At 44.6% G+C, this 24,982-nt stretch overlaps 1 protein-coding gene across 1 annotated transcript; it reads right to left on the reverse strand.

Annotated features, from left to right (window-relative positions):
* On the reverse strand, positions 1-24,982 carry syt9b (synaptotagmin IXb). The gene is made up of 7 exons (XM_041891095.1): positions 24,470-24,982; positions 13,888-14,251; positions 13,249-13,789; positions 3,031-3,151; positions 2,536-2,707; positions 1,795-1,924; positions 1-263 (listed from the first exon to the last, which is right to left on the reverse strand). The coding sequence occupies exons 1-7, from the start codon at positions 24,615-24,617 to the stop codon at positions 189-191; spliced, it is 1,551 nt and encodes a 516-aa protein (XP_041747029.1). The 5' UTR covers positions 24,618-24,982; the 3' UTR covers positions 1-188.

Here is a 24,982-nt window from a genome sequence, read left to right on the forward strand (position 1 = left end):
GTATGCACGCATGACTGTAAGTCGCTTTGGATAAAAGCGTCTGCTAAATGGCATATTATTATTATTAAGCTTAATCTATGTCGGAGAAACCAAGTGTAACATCTACCATTACTAGCATACGGCTCTCTCCTCCTCTCTTGATGCTGGGGCTCTCTGCTGTTCCTCTCCTTCACCACCCTGTGTTCTCCTCATGGTGAGGGAGGAGTCTTCAGAGAGTTGGTGGAACCGCCCTGGCTTCCACATGCAGTCCCCTGACCCACCCACTAGAGAACACACAGAGAGAAAACACAGTTAGAGAGATGAACATAGCCCGGTTATATGAGGTATGGGAATACAATTTGACAGTTGAATTGCACAAAGAGGGAACGAGTCGGAGGTGAAATCTAATTTCGGCAAATAGAGACTGTGAGACTGAAGTCACATCATGCACTCTGAAGTTTTAATTCCTTTTACAAAACAAATGGCCTCGGTGTGTGTGTAGACCCCCTGTGGGTTCTGTCGTGCCTCTGTCCGAAAATCAATTGTCACCGTGCCGTGTCTCCGAAATTCCTCCTCCGTTTAGTAAAAAACGTACTCTAAATAAATTGTCCTTCTTTCAGAGAAACACAAAATCAGTTAGTGTAGCAAATAGCAAAAAAAAATCATTTTTGCCCTTTTTTATTTTCCTCCTAGCTGGCATTTAACAGCCTAAAAAAGCAGCCCAGGGGAAGAGAGAGAGCGAGAGAGAGATGTAAGCACAGTTTAAATGGCTGGTTTAGCGGCTCTGTGTGTAGAGGGAGCCAACCTTGGCTCAAGTGGCCTGAGATGTGAATTATTGATGAGAACTGTCTGTAGCCTTGGGGGTCAGCGAGTCTTGCACTAAGATTTCAAAACACCAATGCATGAAAAGCAAGCGAAAATAATGAAAAGTCAAGTGTGTGTGTGTGGCCGTAATAATAATAATAATTAGGTGGGTGCTTATATTTGTCCTAGTGTGTGTGTGTGTGCTCAAAGAGCATCTTTCCATTCTTGAAGTAACACAAATAAGACATTATCCCGAGCTTGAGCCCTCTGCTATGTCTTCTTCAGCTTAATAGGAGGAACAGGGTTGTATTCATTAGACAAAGACCGTGGCAAACAGTTTCAAAACATTTTGCAACGGAAACCGTTTACTCCAAAAAAGTTTATATTGGACAAATTCAGGAAGGTCCCTCCCCATATCATTCCATTTGCTTCTGTTTGCCTTTGGTTGGCTCTGTTTGGTTCCTAGTGAATACACCCCAGGGCTTCTGACTATGAAGCTACAATGATAGCCAGTGACAAGCACTTCAGTTATATCACTGTGTAGGCAACATTACTGTTCCAATTTCTGCTTTTAACCTCTCAGATGAATATGAATACATCTATTTCTGGTCTCCATTAATGAGGGTGGAGGAGTAGTGTTTTTAAATAGCAATGAAGCCGCCTTCTCTCCTCCTCTCCCACTACAAGAATGGATTGTTCTGATGATGGCACAAAAACAAGACAAGTATACATTTGTTTTATGCAATCATGCTTGTGTTTTATTATCCCTATACAAGCTAGAGAAGGAGAGCTCTACCGTTTGTTGTTTACCTACACCTTGCTGTCTACTTACACTTGAGATGTGTGGTCATGATGTCAAGGATAAAGCTTTGATAGGCTTTCTTCTTTCATCACTTTACGTGTTGACTCACATAGAAAGACGGAGGGACGGACAGACGGATGGATGAATGGATGGATGGATGAATGGATGGATGGATTGGCACACGTACACACACACATACACACACACACCTCTACCAGGGTGTGCCAGTGGGCGATGGGCTTGCGGGGGTACGACAGCATCTCGTTCCAGTGGTCTCGGCCCAGGCTCTCCGCCTCATTGCCCACCCTACACACTCCAATGACTTCGTTGTGACCTACACTGTGAGAGGGGGGCACACATATACGGTCACTTTAAAACCCTTTGTTGCCATATATGCCCTCCCATTCATGTTTTTGATTTAAAACCACGTTGATTTGTGCACCTCTACACGTTTTCACTTAAATAGGTAGTTAACTTGTCTTACAGATTTAAAAGGCCTGTAGTTGCACGTATCCTAGTGCATTTTCTGTCCAACATCATGTTCCTTGGTGTAATAATTATAGTGATGTTCGGCAGATTACATTTAACTCCTCAAATATTTACTCTGAACAGCATCAGGAGGAATATAGTGTGTACTCTGTACTCTGTGCTTGTTCGTCAGCATTTTCGTTTCGTAATGTTGTTTCCTCCTCTCTTGAGTTGGGCTAACAGAATGCCAGCTGCTTTCCAGGCCAATTATCAACTAAAACATGTTACACTTAGGGAGTCTCAGCTATGTGTTTGTATACAGCAAAGATACTGTCTACCCAAAAGCGTGGTTTCTGAGTCCTTTTCAGTGCATCATAGTCACCACAACCTTGTAGGCTATTTGCAGAATAAAAAACATAAACTGCTGTCATAATGATAGAAAGTTCAGTTCATAAAAGCTTCGCAAAATAAAATGTATTCACCGATCGTAGTCCATCACTGCTATTAGGAGATTGATCTGATCAATGTTCTCAGGAGGGACATCAAATACTATGGCTTCGTTGTAGACTGGATTCAGAGTGTTTCTCTTTGTGGATGTTTTCCTCTTCTTCAATCTCCGTCCCTCACACATTAAAGACACCTTCACATAGGGATCTAGAGAGAGTTGGGACACAGTGGCGGAAAGGGTAAACCCACGGAGTAACACATGGGATGCATCCACATAGGCCGCTGGTCAAAAGTAGTGCACTAAATAGGGAATAGAGTGCCATTTGGCCTCTATTTGGCACAAATGGCCTCCTCATTGATATGTTTTGTCATGGCTTCTGCTCATTGGGCCATATTATTAAAAGACTGGGAAACAGAAATGACTATTCCATTTGATATACTACTCTGTCATATCATTTATCCATCCAGTGTTGACTAAGCAGAATCCACATGACATTTGTACCCCAGTCCCCACATTAAGGACCCCCTACCTGAGGCTCCAGTGATGTCCATGGCTTTGAGGTTCCTAGCCTTGATCATTGTGATGGTCAGCCTTCCAGCCGTTGGTAGGTAACACAGGGAGAACATGAGATCCCCCAAGTCCACATTGTCCTACAAAGCAATGAAAACTTCAGTGAAATGTTTTGTAACTGAATGTCTCATGATGTCACCATATAGCTCTGGCTTCGCTGTTTAGAGATTCCGCTAGTTCACAGTGAACTGTGTGAGCAGTCGGGGTCTCAAATTATTGTTGAGAGTTAGAATAATAGAATACACAAGGTGCAATTTCGAAGCTTGGTTGTGCATCAGCAGTTTTCCTCTTGTTATATGTCACTCACTGACAATCACTCAATTAAACCATGTCAGTCAGTCTACTTAGTCTAGCCAGCTATCTAAACTTGCTGAATTACCGACCGGGCACGCAGAGCACGTGCCCAGGGGCCCTGACCTCCAGGGGGCTCCCATTGATTTTATTAGTTACTCTCACTCAGATATCATATTAACATGGAATAAGTCATGGCAAAATGTGAAGAATTTCAGAAAATTAGATTTTAAAACTGCAAACATTTCTCCCTACCCCATGTCAGAATGTGTAGAATTTGAGGAAATTAGCTGTAAAAGTGCAACAAAAACAATAACAGTTCTGTAAAACCAATGGATTTGTTTACCTTTTGTTCATAAAATATATTTTCTGCTAACAGATCCCTCTGTACGTATTAAATTATAGTTTTTCATCCCGGTGCTGAGTTTATGTGAGTAAATGTGTAGCGGCTAATTGTATAGCTAATAGGCTATGTGTTTGTAGATTGACTGAGGTGAATGAAGCTACAGCAACCAATGTGATAATGGCTGGGGTAATTTTCGTTTGTTTTTGCTGGCTACGGCCCTGCGTGTGTCAGTGAACAGGAAGAGCAGCGCTCCAATTATCACCTCTGAAAATAGCGTGTCTGTGAGAGAGTGATGTGTTCGTTAGACCACAGCATCACTCACAAGGTTAGTTACCGGCAGGGAATATGGAGGCCACAAGTCTCACCTCCAGTTGAGGCATGTACCTCACGTTGTAATGTAACCCTGACAACCCTGTTACCCCTACAGGTTTCTCTCTGCTTGAGGTAGGAGCTGGAGACACCCAACATAGTTAAATAAGCAACATCTCCAGGCTTGGCTGACACTAGCCTGACATCTGAATTAGTCTTTGTGTGTGTGTGTGTGCGCGTGTGTGTGTGTGTGTGTGTGTGTGTGTGCTCCTCAGCCCTGAGCTGTACGGGCCTGTTATAACAGATCATTCTCCCTGTGTGAAAGTTCCCATTGGCAGGCCCCTGGGATCAGTGGGAAGCCCCATTATTCTGCATCAGCAGGAAAGGTCAGTCCAGCTCTCCACAGAGAACCGCTCATTATCAGGTCTGGCTTGGTCACCTGCCTGGTCAGTGGTCAGTCCCAGTCTCACACAGACACAGCCTCCCCGAGAAGCTAGCTAGCTCACACCCTGCTGGAACTCTTTTGCCAGGGCTATCAGACATTTCTGCCTGGCTGTCATGGCTCTGACAAGCACATTGTCAACAGTGGCAACAGGGTTTAGTTCCCCATATAGCAGTGGTGTACCGCAGTTGTCCCCCACCCCTCCTGTAATTCTATTTTTTTTGCCATGGCTTATGACGTGTTCATATCCTGGGTTGTGGGCCCCACAGTGACTGTGTTCTCTATGGGATGGGTTTTACTAGGGGGATATGTTCAATGATGAAGTTAATGAATTTTACCACATATTGAAATGCAATCACAGCTACATTTGTGCTCACTGCTCACTCACAATGACCATGAACCTGAATTGGAAAATGTATTTCTGTATGAATAGAGCCCAAATAGACTCCAAAATTAATATCAAAGTTTAAGAATAACAACACATGCTGTCTGATGTGCTACATTGTTCTAATGTTCTGTATATTAAAAATGCTTGTTACTATAAATGGCTCAATTCAGATAGTTAGCTAATTACTTGGATGTTCCGTTTCAAAGCGTCTCTGTAAAACACCTCACATCATATCCAACAGAAATCAGTGGACATGGTTGCTAAGGACTTGAACTAATAATATGTGCTACTTGTTCTGTTATTCTTTGTGCATTATAATTAATTTAATGTCCTACAAGGAATGACTTTGGCGGTTGTTGTTGGCTATTCGTTTTTTAGACAACGACATTGATTGGGACATTGATTGGGAGTGTAATAGTGGAAAATGTAGAATTGGCACATCCATTCAAGCATCAATAAGTTCTCTATGTGGATGATTGAAATGACAGATCTAATGTGATCTACTGTATCCAAAACAAGATTGGGCTTTATCATTGCTCTCTGGCCTGTGTCCAAAATCACTATAAATGTAATCAAACAAAGGAGTTGATTTATCAAGGCTGTCAACATAGGGCAAGGCACCACAGTGACCTCTAACCTACAGCATCATCAGTCCGCACTTTGCTACACTGACCTGGTCACTCAGAAGGCGCGGCAGGAGGTATCCATCGTAAAGTGGTAGAAATCACGCATACACACACACGCATACACACACACAAGTACACTTTCAGCCTCTACTACACACACACACACACACACACAGGCTCAGCCTCCACACATACGAGCGAAAAGATTAGAGGTGGTACCATGCAGCCCATCCCTCTCAGGCTGAATAATCAAATTACCCACTTCCATCTGCAGACTATAGGATAACAGTCTCCTCCACTCGTTGAAGCACTTAAATCAAGTCAGTGGTGGAATGATGGTCACTTGTGCTCTTTCAATTAAATTAAACTGGAGCTCTGAAGGCCCCCAATATGGCTGAGAGAGAATACTGACAGTCTATCTTGTGTAATTATCCATCTTGCACCTTCCCCCCTAGGATCTCTCTCTCTCTCTTGTAAGGGCCTCTTAACATACAGGGTGTGTTACTACCATCTTTGTAAAGAGAAACAGAGGGAGACAAAGTGGGAGGGCAATAGAGAGGGAGGTGAAAACGGCTTTGCAATAGCCGGCGCGTGTAAGACCATGTCTTGCCATATCATCCTATTACATCAGCAGACAGTAAGTCAGCAGTTGTGACCCACTGTGGAACGACATGATTCAGCACTTTAGATGTGTTTCACTGGGCTGCTAAATGAACAGAATCAGGGTAAGCTAACACATTTCAATCACTCATAAATGTAGTACTCATGTTTAACTGGTTAGCAATAATGGAATGATTCGGTTGACATCTTGTAAATCAAATATTCTCAAGAGTCAATGGACTAGGTGGACATTTGAACCAAAACTTGACAGCTCCTCTCTCAGCAGTTGGCCTATAGTTAAGGCATATTGTTGTAAACCCATTTTATCTTTCTTCCTTTCTTCATCAGTCATTCCACGAGTTTTATATTCAGCCCATGTCTGTTTCCACCATGCAGGTCAATAAGACATAACGTAAGGACATGTGATGTGCTCATTATACTGCGGTGGTGGTTATTGAGGAGCCAGGTAGTAAACCTGCTGAATTGGGTCAAGCCACACACTCATCCCATTAATCAAAGTCCAAATAATTTTTTTTACGTTTACATTTTAGTAGAAGCTCTTATCCAGAGCAACTTACAGGAGGAATTAGGGTTAAGTACCTTGCTCAAGGGCACATTGACAGATTTTTCACCTAGTCAGCTCAGGGATTTTAACCAGCAACCTTTCAGTTACTGGCCCAATGTTCTTAACCGCTAAGCTACCTGTCGCCCAAGTTGGCTAACATCAATACTATTGACTGGCGTTGCAGGGACACAGATTACAGTGCTCTTTGAAATCTTTGTTATAACAGCCTGACAATTAATGTGAACCTGAAGAGGCTATTGGTCTTCTATTGAGTTCTAGAATAGATTAGTTAAGCTGTGTCTAATTAAAGAAAGTATACCACAGTAACAGGTCATCCATCCATACAGGTCCTTTATCTCCCTGACAGGATATTTTATTTGACCCTTATTTTACCAGGTAAGTTATAGGGGAGAGGAATGAGCCAATTGGAAGCTGAGGATGACTAGGTGGCCATGATGGTATGAGGGCCAGATTGGGAATTTAGCCAGGACACCGGGGTTAACACCCCTACTCTTACAATAAGTGTCATGGGATCTTTAGTGACCACAGAGAGCCAGGACACCCGTTTAACTTCCTATCCGAAAAAACGGCACAGGCTACTGTCCCCAATCACTGCCCTGGGGCATTGGGATCTTTTTTTTTAGATCAGAGGAAAGAATGATTCCTACTGGCCTTCCAACACCACTTCCAGCAGGATTTGGTCTCCCTTCCAGAGACCAACCAGGACCAACCCTGCTTAGCTTCAGTGGCAAGCCAGCAGTGGGATGTAGGGTGGTATGCTGCTGGCCAAAACCGCTAGTGATTCTGATCTGTTGTCTAACAGTTTAATTCAACCCTCATGAAGATGGATTTGAGACCTGCTTGTGGAGGCTTGTAGAGATCAGGAAAAATATTTAGAGCTGGCCACTTGTATGGGTATTTGTATAGCTCTCTGTCCCTGGAAGGTGTCAGGTATTGTAGAGGTATGTTAAAAACATGTCATAAACATGCTACATTACTTGTAATTGATGTTATCGAAGAAGCAAGTGGTGGGTTACATTTTCTTGACCCCGTTACTCTTCATGTGGTCCTAGAGTTCATTTATGGAGATGTAGCACTTTAATATCAGATTTGATGCCATTTTACAGTTTGTATGTTACATATGGGATGTTTGAAACCCAACTTAGCCCATGCTGCATGATGTCCCATGCTCTGGGTCCCAGGAGGGCTGGCCCAGTTCTGGGCTGGAGAGTGGCTGTGTGTGTGCGTGTTTTTGTGAGTGTGCATTTGCGTGTGTTTGCTTGTACTTCCTAGATGCTCCGGGTTGCATCCCCTGAGACTTTGTAACTCCCCAGTTAGCTCACCCATGTCACACAGGTAAATCTAGGACTGAGAGTTTGACAGCCTCTGAGAGTCGACATTATAAATCTGGCCTCCTGAATGAAGCTGTGAAAAGATCTGCTCTTTAGGTATTTGAGTCTATTTTGCAGTTACTAGCTGTTAATGGATTGATGGTTTTCAATCTTACATTGCGGCCAGTTCTAAACCCCTTCTCTCACATTATACCATTTAGCAATCCTTAACAAATAGTCCAGAAACGTGAAGCTGCACAGCTTTTTTTGCTCTATGGGTACTAAATATAGATCTATTTAATGTGCAACTTGCCCAGAGTAGATCTCATGACACAAAGTAGACTTATTCATTGTCTAAGCCTAATCAAACACTTTTGATTAACTCAAACCCTACACGGGTGGTAAATCACTTCTCCTGGCTTCCCATGTCCATGGGAAGTGAAAATGAACACTTGTAAAAAAAGAACATGGCCCTCAAGGGAGACAGTATATACAGTGAGGGAAAAAGTATTTGATCCCCTGCTGATTTTGTACGTTTGCCCACTGACAAATAAATGATCAGTCTATTATTTTAATGGTAGGTTTATTTGAACAGTGAGAGACAGAATAACAACAACAAAATCCAGAAAAATGCATGTCAAGAATGTTATAAATTGATTTGCATTTTAATGAGGGAAATGAGTATTTGACCCCTCTGCAAAACATGACTTAATACTTGGTGGCAAAACCCTTGTTGGCAATCACAGTGGTCAGACGTTTCTTGTAGTTGGCCACTGTCACGATCGTCGTTCCAGGAAGCGGACCAAGGCGCAGCGTGTGATACAAACATGATGCTTTATTAAATATAAGCGTAACACGAAAACAACCGACGATAAGTGAAGTCCACAGTGACAATGACTGACAAGGAACAAAAACCCACAACACCCAAAGGAAAACATACAGATTAAATATGGCTCCCAATCAGAGACAACCAGCCCACAGCTGACACTCGTTGCCCCTGATTGGGAGTCATTATCTCAAACATAGAAATGAACCCAACAGAAAATACCAACATAGAAATACACCCAATGAATGAACACACCCTGGCTCAATATACAGAGTCCCGGAGCCAGAGCATGACAGTACCCCCCCCTAAAGGCGCGGACTGCGACCGCGCCTCAATAAGGGCCAAACAAGGGAGGGCTGGGTGGGCATACCTCCTCGGCGGTGGCTCTGGCTCCGGCCTTGATCCCCACCTCCTTTCCAACACCCCAAAGTACCCCTGGTCCTGTCTAGCCCCGTTGGCCGGAGCCGGACTGACGACACGCGCCCCTGGTTTGGTGCGTGGAGGACGAACAGGCCTTACCAGGCTGACGACGCACACCGTAGGCCTGGCGCGTGGAGCAGGGACAGGCCGGACCGGGCTGACGAAGCGCACCCCTGACTTGGTGCGGAGAGCAGGAACGGGCCGGACAGGGCTGACGACGCACACCACTGGCTTGGTGCGGGAAGCTTGGATGGGCCGGACTGGGCTGGCGACGCGCACCACAGACTTGGTGCGGAGAGCAGGAACGGGCCGGACAGGGCTGACGAAACGCACCACAGACTTGGTGCGGGGAGCAGGAACGGGCCGGACAGGGCTGACGAAACGCACCACAGACCTGGCGCGGGGAGCAGGAACGGGCCGGACAGGGCCGACGAAACGCACCACAGACTTGGTGCGGGGAGCAGGACCGGGCCGGACAGGGCTGACGAAACGCACCACAGACTTGGTGCGGGGAGCAGGAACGGGCCGGACAGGGCTGACGAAACGCACCACAGACTTGGTGCGCGGAGCAGGAACAGGCCGGGCAGGGCTGTCGACGCACACCGTAGACTTGGTGCGTGGAGCAGGAACAGGCCGGGCAGGGCTGTCGACGCACACCGTAGACTTGGTGCGTGGAGCAGGAACAGGCCGGGCAGGGCTGTCGACGCACACCGTAGACTTGGTGCGTGGAGCAGGAACAGGCCGGGCAGGGCTGTCGACGCACACCGTAGACTTCGTGCGTGGAGCAGGAACAGGCCGGGCAGGGCTGTCGACGCACACCGTAGACTTAGTGCGTGGAGCAGGAACCGGCCGGGCAGGGCTGGCGACGCACACCGCAGGCTTAGTGCGTGGAGCAGGAACAGGCCGGGCTGGGCTGGCGACGCACACCGTAGGTTTTGTGCGTGGAACAGGAACCGGCCGGGCTGGACTGGCGACGCACACCGTAAACCTAGTGCGTGGAGCAGGAACCGGCCGGGCAGGGCTGGCGACGCACACCGCAGGCTTAGTGCGTGGAACAGGAACCGGCCGGGCTGGACTGGCGACGCACACCGTGGGCTTGGTGCGTGGAGTAGGAACAGGCCGGTCCGTACTGGGAACACACACCACTGGCCTTAACCGGGGATCAGGAACGGGCCGGACCGGACTGGTAACACACCTCAGTCTCTCACGCCGTGCCTCAACTACTTCCCTCCCTCTACTCGCCAATGGCTCCCGTAATCCGGTAGCCTTCTCTCCACGTCTCCCTGTGGCAGCCTCCTGCTGCCCAGCCGCTCAAAGCCATGTGCCCCCAAAAAAACTTTTTGGGGTTGCCTCTCGTCCTTCCGACGATGGCCCTGCTGACGCCGTTGCTCCTCTCTCTGTCGCCTCTCCACTGTTTTACTCCATGGCCGGCGATCCATCCCATCCAGGATTTCCTCCCAAGTCCAAGACCCTTTTCCATCCAAAATCTCCTCCCATGTCCAGACCCTTGGCTCCTGGACACGCTGCTTGGTCCTGGTACGGTGGGTTTTTCTGTCACGATCGTCGTTCCAGGAAGCGGACCAAGGCGCAGCGTGTGATACAAACATGATGCTTTATTAAATATAAGCGTAACACGAAAACAACCGACGATAAGTGAAGTCCACAGTGACAATGACTGACAAGGAACAAAAACCCACAACACCCAAAGGAAAACATACAGATTAAATATGGCTCCCAATCAGAGACAACCAGCCCACAGCTGACACTCGTTGCCCCTGATTGGGAGTCATTATCTCAAACATAGAAATGAACCCAACAGAAAATACCAACATAGAAATACACCCAATGAATGAACACACCCTGGCTCAATATACAGAGTCCCGGAGCCAGAGCGTGACAGCCACCAGGTTTGCACACATCTCAGGAGGGATTTTGTCCCACTCCTCTTTGCAGATCTTCTCCAAGTCATTAAGGTTTCGAGTCTGACGTTTGGCAACTCAAACCTTCAGCTCCCTCCACAGATTTTCTATGGGATTAAGGTCTGGAGACTGGCTAGGCCACTCCAGGACCTTAATGTGCTCTTCTTGAGCCACTCCTTTGTTGCATTGGCCGTGTGTTTTGGGTCATTGTCATGCTGGAATACCCATCCACGACCCATTTTCAATGCCCTGGCTGAGGGAAGGAGGTTCTCACCCAAGATTTGACGGTACATGGTCCATCGTCCCTTTGATGCGGTGAAGTTGTCCTGTCCCCTTAGCAGAAAAACACCCCCAAAGCATAATGTTTCCACCTCCATGTTTGACGGTGGGGATGGTGTTCTTGGGGTCATAGGCAGCATTCCTCCTCCTCCAAACACGGCGAGTTGAGTTGATGCCAAAGAGCTCTATTTTGGTCTCATCTGACCACAACACTTTCACCCAGTTCTCCTCTGAATCATTCAGATGTTCATTGGCAAACTTCAGACGGGCCTGTATATGTGTTTTCTTGAGCAGGGGGACCTTGCGGGCGCTGCAGGATTTCAGTCCTTCACGGCGTAGTGTGTTACCAATTGTTTTCTTGGTGACTATGGTCCCAGCTGCCTTGAGATCATTGACAAGATCCTCCTGTATAGTTCTGGGCTGATTCCTCACCGTTCTCATGATCATTGCAACTCCACGAGGTGAGATCTTGCATGGAGCCCCAGGCCGAGGGAGATTGACAGTTATTTTGTGTTTCTTCCATTTGTGAATAATCACACCAACTGTTGTCACCTTCTCACCAAGCTGCTTGGCGATGGTCTTGTAGCCCATTCCAGCCTTGTGTAGGTCTACAATCTTGTCCCTGACATCCTTGGAGAGCTCTTTGGTCTTGGCCATGGTGGAGAGTTTGGAATCTGATTGATTGATTGCTTCTGTGGACAGGTATATTTTATACAGGTAACAAACTGAGATTAGGAGCACTCCCTTTAAGTGTGCGCTCCTAATCTCAGCTCGTTACCTGTATAAAAGACACCTGGGAGCCAGAAATCTTTCTGATTTAGAGGGGGTCAAATACTTATTTCCCTCATTAAAATGCAAATAAATTTATTACATTTTTGACATGCGTTTTTCTGGATTTTGTTGTTGTTATTCTGTCTCTCACTGTTCAAATAAACCTACCATTAAAATAATAGACTGATCATGTCTTTGTCAGTGGGCAAACGTACAAAATCAGCAGGGGATCAAATACTTTTTTCCCTCACTGTAGATATATCATTGAGACATCACTGAGACTACAGTTCTCCATTGAGACTGCAGACAACCTACAATCCTTCAATGACACCATAGTCCTTATTTCTACAGTGAGACTCCAATAAGACTGACTCCTATTGAGACCGCACATTGACCAATTGAGACTTCAGAGCCTTTCTGACATCAGTGAGAGTCCAGTGAGATTCAATCGGACAGGTGAAACCTTCAGTATGTCACACCTCTCCACAGTGATTCATGTGATCCATGTGGATAATGTAGAAAATTTGGATAATGTAGAAAATGTGGATAATATAGAGAGCTCCAGCTTTGTGTCCTCATGTCAAAGCAGCCTCTTTACTGCCAACTCAGATTTAGGTCACTACCCCATGTGTTTCCTGATGTGATCATGTATTATTCATCCCATCTAAGTATATTTTTATTTTAGTGTTCTTTTTTTAAACCAGCGTGGGTGGTTCTGCGGGGACAGACATACTTACACTTTGGTATTTTCCTCCCTGCCTTGTTGTTACATGGTCTTTACACATTTATTATTGTTTGGACAGTTTTTGATAGCCCTGAGGGGAGGGCGGAGCTGGTTCAGATATGATTCTAAGTGTTTAACCCTCTCCAGTTCCACTCCTAAACTGACATAGTTGAATGATCAGGGACCAGAACTGAAGTGACTTCCAACTAAACTCTCTCAGATAATGTCCCCTTATTCACTACCTCATTTGAAGTCACAATGGTGCATTTATTATTGCGTGTCCATGTACTCAAGCAGATATTACGATACTGTAGTGAGACAAATATAGAGGTTAGCTCACCGAGGTGACGTATTGAATGTCCCTACAGAGTTTAGTCTCTCTGGGGAAGTCTGCAAGGTCCAGGAAGTTATCCACCACCACCTGGCCAATGATGTCGTGACGGGAGAAGCGGTCAAAGTCGTAGACGCTGAAGTGCAGTTTGCGTGTGGGCAGCTCAGTGTAGGCCACGGGGAACAGGAAGACCTCATCGAACACGGGGTTGAGGGTCTTGCGGTGCACCTTGGTCTGGTGCTTGGTCTTGCGGTCGGGGAGCAGGTAGATCTTGACGTAAGGGTCAGAGGTCCCTGAGAAATCCTTGGCCGGTAGATCCTGGGCCTTGTGGATCTTGATGATGAGCTGCTCCAGGTCACAGTCGAACTTGAGGATGAAATGTATCCGGCCGCAGCTGTCATCCCTCCTGCCGTCGTCCGTGTCCACAGAGTGTTGCTTGTAGAGCTCGGGTTTGATCCGGCCCAGAGTGGCCAGGGACTCCTGTCTCTGGAACTGGCCCATGTTGAAGTCTGGGTTGGACAGGTTCATCTGGCGGCGGATGGAGTTGTGCCTACAGAGGGTAGAGAAACCAGTTATCATTAGCTATAGACACAATGCAACATGGTTAGTTGAATTGACTTGTTATTTTTTCTGTGTTGTGGGACTGACCGGACAGAGGAGGTGGGCTCAGTGATCTGGCGCTGCACGCGGGTGATGTGGCGGACATGGTTCTCCTTGGCCTTGGCCTGGGCCTCCAGGGGGATGTCTGGGGATGTGTGGCTGATCTTCATGATTGCCTCTGGGACTAACAGGCCTGAGGGCTCCTTGACACAGTCCTCACTGTACTCATTCTCCGCCCCATCCACCTCCATCAGGACTGGCTGCTGGTCTCCCTGGCCATCCTTCAGGCCGTCGGGGAGGCCACGATCGCGCCATGGCACCCAGCACAGCTTCCACAAGACGAAAAGTGAGACACCAAAAAGGGCTAGGCCACAGGTGGTCACCACCAGAGACAGCAGGCTCACCGACACATCTGGATAGACAGAACCAGGGAGAGAAACAAGTTAGCAGGGAACTGTAGGAAGATATATTTTGTATTAATAGCAATATATTATAATATGCTATCAACCTTTCTTTCAATCTCTCCCAATGTGCTGCTCAAATTGATATTGCACAAACATTCATATTAGTATGACAGACATGACAATTGTATCCATTAGCAAAGGAAGAGAAACTCATCAGATAGGTAGCAATGTTCTGTTCAGTCAACATTAACTCATCAGTAAGTGCTCTCATCTCAAATGTCCTCTCACAGACAGTAAAAGGGAAGTGTCTGGTGTCTGGGATAGCCTGGTGTGTTCCACCGGAATATGTTCTGTTTCTCAGAAAGAGCATCTCACTAGCTGATGAATGAGCTCACTCTGTCTCCATGTCTCCTCTCCACTCCCCAGTCATTGTGAATCAGGCCAGACAGACACAGAGAGGGCTTTTAGTGAATAAGCCCTTGTCAGAGTGGCCTGCCACTGCCATAGCGTCCCATCAGATCTACTGTCTACATTGTCTGTACCTGGGCCATGTGTCCTTGCGACCGTACATCCCTGTGATTATCTAGACCAGTGGAGGGAAATGGAGCCTTGAGTTATTCCTCCCACCAATCCATCTTGGTTGGGCTTTACCCATGAGAAGATGTGGGATCCACAGGCTCATTGGGCTGGCCCACATACTGCACTGCAAACCAGCTGGGTCTTCTGCACTAAGCCACAGAGATAGATGGCATGCCCAGACATTGTGGCACTTCATTTTAGTGGTGACAGTTTTTGAGGATTCACTCATCTAGTTATCTGTTATTTTGACAATCTTTGGTATATCTCAATGTGGCTGTTCTAAAAAGCAAAAATAATTTCAAGATAAAATATCAAAGACACTATATGAGTTTGGAAGCAGAATTTCTCAAAGCAACACTCGGACAAGTTTAATTAGCATTGGCTTAATTACTTTAATTATCAATATTGTATTATTCAACCACCCAGCAACCACCCAACATTGGCACGCCCACACACATCCACGCGCGCACACATTCAATGAATTATATATACGGCCATAAGCAAACAGGAAAAAGCTCATCCAGAGGCGGCGCTCCTAGTGGCTGGGGACTTTAATGCAGGGAAACGTAAATCCGTTTTACCTCATTTCTACCAGCATGTTAAATGTGTAACAAGAGGGAAAAAAACTCTAGACCACCTTTACTCCACACAGAGTCGCGTACAAAGCTCTCTCTTGCCCTCCATTTGGCAAATCTGACCATAATTCTATTGTCGTATCGGGTGAATGGTGGCAATTATTGCTGATGAACAAAGGAGTCCGCTCATACTGAACTTGGATCATAAGGTTTATTCATATCACAAGCTTCAGCATAAGTGACAGGTGACATGCCCACCCGGAGAGCGACGCCTCAGAATGGCCGCTCTGCCTTCTCCTTCGTTTAGCCCCTACTTATAAACAATGCAAAAAGATGGGTGGCTCCCTGTTCTGGCCAATCACCAGTCTCCCCTGTCTACAACACACTTCCTGTCTGTTGTATGTGGCGTTACACTAAAACATTCCCTCTTGATACTAAAATCAACATTCTTTCAGTTCCACTTAACAACATTTAACAAAGGCATAATCCCAATACACGACACTATCCTCCTGATTCCTGCTTACAAGCAAAAACTAAAGCAGGAAGCACCAGTGACTCGGTCAATAAAAAAGTGGTCAGATGAAGCAGATGCTAAGCTACAGGACCGTTTTGCTAGCACAGACTGGAATATGTTCCGGGATTCTTCCGATGGCATTGAGGAGTACACCACATCAGTCACTGGCTTCATCAATAAGTGCATTGATGACGTCGTCCCCACAGTGACTGTACGTACCCCCAACCAGAAGCCATGGATTACAGGCAACATCCGCACTGAGCTAAAAGGTAGAGCTGCCACTTTCAAGGAGCGGGACTCTAACCCGGAAGCTTATAAGAAATCACGCTATGCCCTCCGACGAACCATCAAACAGGCAAAGTGTCAATACAGGACTAAGATCGAATCGGATGTGGCAGGGCTTGCCAACTATTACAGACTACAAAGGGAAGCACAGCCGCGAACTGCCCAGTGACACGAGCCTACCAGATGAGCTAAATTACTTCTATGCTCGCTTCGAGGCAAGTAACACTGAAATATGCATGAGAGCATCAGCTGTTCCGGACGACTGTGTGATCACGCTCTCCGTAGCCGATGTGAGTAAGACCTTTAAACAGGTCAACATTCACAAGGCCGCAGGGCCAGAAGGATTACCAGGACGTGTACTCTGAGCATGCGCTGACCAACTAGCAAGTGTCTTTGCTGACATTTTCAACCTCTCCCTGTTAGAGTCTGTAATACCAACATGTTTCAAGCAGACCACCATAGTCCCTGTGCCCAAGAACACTTAGGTAACCTGCCTAAATGACTACCGACCCGTAGTACTCACGTCTGTAGCCATGAAGTGCTTTGAAAGGCTGGTCATGGCTCACAACAACACTAATATCCCAGAAACCATAGCCCACTCCAATTTGCATACCGCCCCAACAGATCCACAGATGATGCAATCTCTATTGCGCTCCACACTGCCTTTTCACACCTTGACAAAAGGAACACCTATGTGAGAATGCTATTCATTGACTACAGCTTAGCGTTCAGCACCATAGTGCCCTCAAAGCTCATCACTAAGCTAAGGACCCTGGGACTAATCACCTCCCTCTGCAACTGGATCCTGGACTTCCTTACGGGCCGCCCCCAGGTGGTAAGGGTAGGGAACAACACATCCGCCACGCTGATCCTCAACATGGGGGCCCCTCAGGGGTGCGTGCTCAGTCCCCTCCTGTACTCCCTGTTCACTCATGACTGCATGGCCAGGCACAACTCCAACACCATCATTAAGTTTGCTGATGACACAACAGTGGTAGGCCTGATCACCGACAACGACGAGACAGCCTATAGGGAGGAGGTCAGAGACCTGGCCGTGTGGTGCCAGGACAACAACCTCTCCCTCAACGTGATCAAGACAAAGGAGATGATTGTGGACTACAGGAAAAAGAAGAGGACCGAGCACGCCCCCATTCTCATCGACGGGGCTGAAGTGGAGCAGGTTGAGAGCTTCAAGTTCCTTGTTGTTCAGATTACCAACAAACTAACATGTTCCAAGCATATCAAGAAAGTCTTGAAGAGGGCATGACAAAACCTATTCCCCCTAAGGAGACTGAAAATATTTGGCATGGGTCCCCAGATCCTCAGAAAGTTCCACAGCTGCACCATCGAGAGCATCCTGACCGTTGCATCACTGCCTGGTACGGCAACTGCTCGGCATCCGACCGTAAGGCGCTACAGAGGGTAGTGCGTACGGCCCAGTACATCACTGGGTCAAGCTTCCTGCCATCCAGGTCCTATATACTAGGCGGTGTCACAGGAAGGCCCAAAAAATTGTCAAAGACTCCAGTCACCCAAGTCATAGACTGTTCTCTCTGCTACTGCATTGCAAGCGGTACCGTAGTGCCAAGTCTAGGTCCAAAAGGCTCCTTAACAGCTTCTATCCCAAAGCCTGCTACTCGCTGTTTATTATCGATGCATAGTCACTTTACGCCTACCTACATGTACAAATTACCTTGACTAACCTGTACCCCCGCACATTGACTCGGTACCGGTACCCCCTGTATATAGCCTCATTATTGTTATTTTATTGTGTTAATATATATATATATATATATATATATATATATATATATATATATATATATTTTTTTTACTTTAGTTTATTTAGTAAATATTTTCTTAACTCTTTCTTAAAACTGCTTTGTTGGTTAAGGGCATTTCACGGTAAGGTCTACACCTGTTATATTCGGTGCATATGACAAATACAATTTGATTTGATTTGATTTTACCTACATGTACATAGTACTTAAATCAATCAACCTAACTACCTTGTACCCCAGTACACTGACTCAGTACCGGTACTCCTTGTATATAGCCTGTATATAGCCTCGTTATTGTTATTTTATTGTGTAACTTTTTTCTTTTTATCTATTTTTAAATTTTCGTACTTTTTAACTGCATTGTTGGGAATGGGCTAGTAAGTAAGTATTTCACTGCAAAGTCTACACTTGTTGTATTCAGCTCATGTGACAAATACAATTTGATTTGATTTAATTTGACTATTAACATCATTGATTTGATTTACTTATTTCATCAAGTTAAGGGTTTTCTGTATACTGTAGTTGTCTAATGTTGGTGGGGCATGTTTAACCAGTTTTAATGATAATAGGGGGCATGTTAACCTGTTTGCTTACACCTATCAAGTTGTTTCATTTATACTGAACAAGAATATAAATACAACATGTAAAGTGTTAGTCCCATTTTTCATGAGCTGAAATAAAAGATCCCAGAAATGTTCCATACCCACAAAAAGCTTATTTCTCTCAATTTTATTTACAAATGTGTTTAAATCCCTGTTAGTGAGCATTTCTACTTTGTCAATATAATCCATCCACCTGACAGGTGTGGCATATCAAGAAGCTGAATAAACAGCATGATCATTACACAGGTGCACCTTGTACTGGGGACAATAAAAGGCCACTCTAAAATGTGCAGTTTTGTCACACAGCACAATGACACAGATATCTCAAGTTTTGAGGGAGCATGGAATGTTCATTTCTCGACCATAAGCCGCATCCAACGTCATTTTAGAGAATTTGGCAGTATGTCCAACCGGCCTCACAACCGCAGACCATGTGTAACCACGCCAGCCCAGGAATTGTTTTTCAGTGTACATATTTAGGGAGTCAAATCAAATCAAATAAAGCTTTATTTATACAGCACATTTCAGACATGGAATTAAAATTAAAACTGAAATATTACTACACAACAAACATAAAAGGATAAAAAACAAAAGAACAACAAAAACTGAACGACTAAAAAGGACCCAGAGGAAAAGCACATCTAAAAAGGTGTGTTTTAAGATCTCTTTTTCAGGTTTTTCTGGCAGGCTATTCCAGAGGCTGGGGGCATAATAACTAAAGGCTGTCTCTCCATGTCTCTTGGTCCTAGGCTTTGGGATAGTTAAAAGGCCAGTGCAAGAGGACCTGAGTGACCTACTGGGTACATAACTTAAAAGCATGACTGACATGTATTGGGGTGCATAATCATGGATTGATTTAAAAACCAATAGTAGAATCTTAAAATGAATTCTAAAACTCACAGGCTGCCAGTGCAGTGACCTTAAAATTGGTGTAATGTGTGCTCTCTGTCTGGTCTTGCTAAGTACCCGTGCTGCAGCATTCTGTCTGTTTTTCAGTTGACCAATGGCTTTCTTGGGTAGACCAGACAGGAGAGCATTACAATAGTCAAACTCAAGCCTGCTTGTAATAAAAGCATGGATGAGTCTCTCTGTATCAGCCTGAGAGAGAAACAGCCGCACCTTGGCAATGTTCCTCAATTGGTAAAAAGTTATTTTGGTCACATTCCTAACGACTGATTCGAAATTGAGTTCAGAATCTTAAATAACACTTGTTTTTTTACCTGGTGTTTTATTTGTATTACCTGTGAATTAAAATGTGCAGCCAGAATCTTTCTCTGTCCTTAGCTCCAACAACGAGTACCTCGGTCTTGGTACTTATATAGGGGTTAGGGTTTCTTCTGGACAGGGCCTTACTATACTGGCCCAATAAGCATACAGTGGGGAAAAAAAGTATTTAGTCAGCCACCAATTGTGCAAGTTCTCCCACTTAAAAAGATGAGAGAGGCCTGTAATTTTCATCATAGGTACACGTCAACTATGACAGACAAATTGAGGAAAAAAATTCCAGAAAATCACATTGTAGCATTTTTAATGAATTTATTTGCAAATTATGGTGGAAAATAAGTATTTGGTCACCTACAAACAAGCAAGATTTCTGGCTCTCACAGACCTGTAACTTCTTCTTTAAGAGGCTCCTCTGTCCTCCACTCGTTACCTGTATTAATGGCACCTGTTTGAACTTGTTATCAGTATAAAAGACACCTGTCCACAAGCTCAAACAGTCACACTCCAAACTCCACTATGGCCAAGACCAAAGTGCTGTCAAAGGACACCAGAAACTAAATTGTAGACCTGCACCAGGCTGGGAAGACTGAATCTGCAATAGGTAAGCAGCTTGGTTTGAAGAAATCAACTGTGGGAGCAATTATTAGGAAATGGAAGACATACAAGACCACTGATAATCTCCCTCGATCTGGGGCTCCACGCAAGATCTTACCCCGTGGGGTCAAAATGATCACAAGAACGGTGAGCAAAAATCCCAGAACCACACGGGGGGACCTAGTGAATGACCTGCAGAGAGCTGGGACCAAAGTAACAAAGCCTACCATCAGTAACACACTACGCCACCAGGGACTCAAATCCTGCAGTGCCAGACGTGTCCCCCTGCTTAAGCCAGTACATGTCCAGGCCCGTCTGAAGTTTGCTAGAGTGCATTTGGATGATCCAGAAGAGGATTGGGAGAATGTCATATGGTCAGATGAAACCAAAATAGAACTTTTTGGTAAAAACTCAACTCGTCGTGTTTGGAGGACAAAGAATGCTGAGTTGCATCCAAAGAACACCATACCTACTGTGAATCATGGGGGTGGAAACATCATGCTTTGGGGCTGTTTTTTCTGCAAAGGGACCAGGACGACTGTTCCGTGTAAAGGAAAGAATGAATGGGGCCATGTATCGTGAGATTTTGAGTGAAAACCTCCTTCCATCAGCAAGGGCATTGAAGATGAAACGTGGCTGGGTCTTTCAGCATGACAATGATCCCAAACACACCGCCCGGGCAACGAAGGAGTGGCTTCGTAAGAAGCATTTCAAGGTCCTGGAGTGGCCTAGCCAGTCTCCAGATCTCAACCCCATAGAAAATCTTTGGAGGGAGTTGAAAGTCTGTGTTGCCCAGCGACAGCCCCAAAACATCACTGCTCTAGAACAGATCTGCATGGAGGAATGGGCCAAAATACCACCAACAGTGTGTGAAAACCTTGTGAAGACTTACAGAAAACGTTTGACCTGTGTCATTGCCAACAAAGGGTATATAACAAAGTATTGAGAAACTTTTGTTATTGACCAAATACTTATTTTCCACCATAATCTGCAAATAAATTCATTAAAAATCCTACAATGTGATTTTCTGGATTTTTTTTTCTCATTTTGTCTGTCATAGTTGACGTGTACCTATGATGAAAATTACAGGCCTCTCTCATCTTTTTAAGTGGGAGAACTTGCACAATTGGTGGCTGACTAAATACTTGTTTTCCCAACTGTATGTCCTAGAGACATTGGTGCTGGTGGCCTTTGTTTGAGGCCCGCTAGAGGAATCACCCTACTCTCACATTCTTAGCAATATACTGTACCAGTCAAAGGTTTGGACACACATACTCATTCAAGGGTTTTTCTTTATTTGTTACTATTTTCTACATTGTAGAATAATAGTGAAGACATCAAAACTATGAAATAACACATATGGAATCATGTAGTAACCAAAAATGTGTTAAACAAATCAAAATATATTTTATATTTGAGATTCTTGAAAGTAGCCACCCTTTGCCTTGATGACAGCTTTGCACACACTCTTGGCATTCTCTCAACCAGCTTCACCTGGAATGCTTTTCCAACAGTCTTGAAAGAGTTCCCACATATGCTGAGTCCTTGTTGGCTGCTTTTCCTTCACTCTGCGGTCCAACTCATCCCAAACCATCTTAATTGAGTTAAGGTTGGGTGATTGTGGAGGCCAGGTCATCTGCTGCAGCACTCCATCACTCTCCTTCTTGGTCAAATAGCACTTACACAGCCTGGAGGTGTGTTGGGTCATTGTCCTGTTGAAAAACAAATGATAGTCCCACTAAGCCCAAACCAGATTGGATGGCGTATCGCTGCAGAATGCTGTGGTAGCCATGCTGGTTAAGTGTGCCTTGAATTCTAAATAAATCACTGATGGTGTCACCAGCAAAGCACCCCCACACCATAACACCTCCTCCTCTATGCTTTATGGTGGGAACTACACATGCAGTTGGTAGAGCATGGTGTTTGCAACGCCAGGGTTGTGGGTTCGATAAAAATAATGTATGCACTAACTGTAAGTCGCTCTGGATAAGAGCGTCTGCTAAATGACTAAAATGTAAAATGTAATAGCACCTCCTCCTCCATGCTTCACGGTGGGAACCACACATGCGGAAATCATCTGTTCACCTACTCTGCGTCTCACAAAGACATGAACAAAGACATGAACTTACCTCTGCAGCAGAGGTAACTCTGGGTCTTCCTTTCCTGTGGCGGTCCTCATGAGATCCAGTTTCATCATAGCACTTGATGGTTTTTGCGACTGCACTTGAAGAAACTTTCAAAGTTCTTCAAATTTTCCGGATTGACTGACCTTAATGTCTTAAAGTAATGATGGACTGTCATTTCTCTTTGCTTATTTGAGCTGTTTTAAGAAGGCACACCTGTTAATTGAAATGCATTCCAGGTGACTACCTCATGAAGCTGGTTGAGAGAATGCCAAGAGTGTGCAAAGCTGTCATCAAGGCAAAGGGTGGCTACTATGAAGAATCTCAAATATAAAATATCTTTTGATTTGTTTAACACTGGTTTGGTTACTAATTTACATGATTCCATATGTGTTATTTCATAGTTTTGATGTCTTCACTATTATTCTACAATGTAGAACATAGTAAAAATAAAGAAAAACCCTTGAATGAGTAGGTGTGTCCAAACGTTTGGCTGGTACTGTATGTTAATGTCATTATTTGGTAACAGTTACAATAGACCTATCTGATCTAATTAAAATGAGTTTGTCATTAGGCAAATTTCTATTGACCCAAATGTTCTCGACAAAAGCAATGTCGGCAAAAAAAGCAATGCGACGTTTAATGGAAACGGCAGATATAGGAACAATGTTCTAAAGAGCGCCAACATTTTCGAAAAACTGAATTCCACTTTGACATTATGGGGTATAGTGTGTAGGCCAGTGACCAAAACATCTACATTTAATCAATTTTAAACAAAGCAAAATGTGGAAAAAGTAAAGGAGTGTGAATAGTTTCTGAAGGCACTGTAAGACAGAAGGTTACTTAAGGCAAAAATGAAAGTAGGGTGGTTGGTCGGGGTGGATGGGTAGGCATATAACGCAAACGTCTAGCATGGGTGTTTCAAATCTCATCACGGACAACTTTAGCATTTTAGCTATTTAGCAACTTTGCAACTACTTACTTTTTTTTCCTACTTTGTAACTAGCCTACTTAGCATGTCAGCTAACCCTTCCCCTAACCTTAAACCTTAAACCTTTAACCTAACTCCTAATCCTAACCTTAACCCCTAACCCCTAGCCTAGCTAACGTTAGCTACCTAGCCACCTAGCTAGGAATTAGAATTCGTAACATATCATACGTTTTTGCAAATTCGTAACATATTGTACGAATTGTAATTCGTAGCATATTGTACAAATTGAAATTTGTAACATATCTTGTAATTCATAACATATCATATGAAATGGATGATGGATACCCACAAATTAATACATACCAATATGAAACGTAACATATCATACTAATTGGTGTGTCCCGGATTTATGTATCTATGTTACATCTACCCCTGAGTCCAGGTTGATGCCACATAGGCCCTTTTCAAAGGGATTAGTTGGTTTTTAGGGGCAGTTGCTCTTTAAAGGTAGTTTGTTATCAAAGTCAATATACAGCAATATAAATCATAAATAAACAGTCAAATTAACATTTAGAATACAAAACATTGGAAGGTTGTGAGCCATTGAGCAGGGTTTTGTCATGCAATCTCATATCTTCAAAGCATTATGTTTTCTGGGCTATGGAGAATGGGTGGGGCTCCTATCCCCTCCACTCTGTCAAAACAAAAACAAAAAACTTCCATTTGTGCTGCTGTAGATGCCTGGATGAACACAGGCAAGCTCATGTAGGTTGTTTAAATTGAAATACACTACGCACTGTTATCCAGTTCTAATTGATATAGCCTATGCAACAAGTTCCTAAAGCTCCTTATCACTGGAAAAGTGTCTTAAAAACCGTTTTAAAAACCACTGAAATCGTTGCAATTGTCACTCTATTTTCAAAGATGTAGTCTACATTAACTTCTGAAATTGAATTGGCATAAGTTTCAAATCTCACAATGCAAAATAAAATATATTTAAATACATTCCACAACATACCTGAATCTGAGTATCTTGGTCTGGCAAGATCTCGAAAATAGTATATAAAATCCACACAGTTGTCATTTTGCACTTCACCCCTAGAACAGAGATCTGACAGCAGTTCCAGAGCCTTTCGAAAAATCTCGTCCTCTCTGTCTCCAGGCATTTCCCACCAGCATCCTTCTTAATAATGGAGGGGCTCTCCGGCAGCTCCACAACACTCCTAACGCCTATCTAGACCCCGATTCCAGGCGCCCGGGGCATTCAGTCATCCCAAATAGCACTTTTGCCTACATCAGCATCACGCAAGCGAAGAGTTGAGAAACTCTTTATCCAACGAAGTTTTCCTCTGAAAGATGACTTTAGTTAGAATATAAAGTTTTGAAATAGACCTATCTTGAATCTATTTTAGTCTTAGAATTGTACTACTGGTTGAATCCATCCACTGGCATTTGCTGTTCTCCGTTGCGCTGTGTGTTGTGCGCTGTCCACTAGACTGTGGTGCTGAATTACTGAGCTGTGCTCCTCAAG

The sequence above is a fragment of the Coregonus clupeaformis genome, chromosome 11, assembly GCF_020615455.1.
Source record: "Coregonus clupeaformis isolate EN_2021a chromosome 11, ASM2061545v1, whole genome shotgun sequence".
In the NCBI taxonomy this organism is placed as follows: Eukaryota; Metazoa; Chordata; class Actinopteri; order Salmoniformes; family Salmonidae; genus Coregonus; species Coregonus clupeaformis.

What these genes read in the sequence shown, in the direction of transcription:
- syt9b (XM_041891095.1), bottom strand. Translation starts at nt 24,617, where the DNA reads ATGCCTGGAGACAGAGAGGACGAGATTTTTCGAAAGGCTCTGGAACTG. An exon ending in GAGCCCACCTCCTCTGTCCG is followed by an intron (nt 13,790 to 13,887) that starts GTCAGTCCCACA and finishes TACCCTCTGTAG; the next exon opens with GCACAACTCCATCCGCCGCC. An exon ending in ACTGGCACACCCTGGTAGAG is followed by an intron (nt 264 to 1,794) that starts GTGTGTGTGTGT and finishes TGTGTTCTCTAG; the next exon opens with TGGGTGGGTCAGGGGACTGC.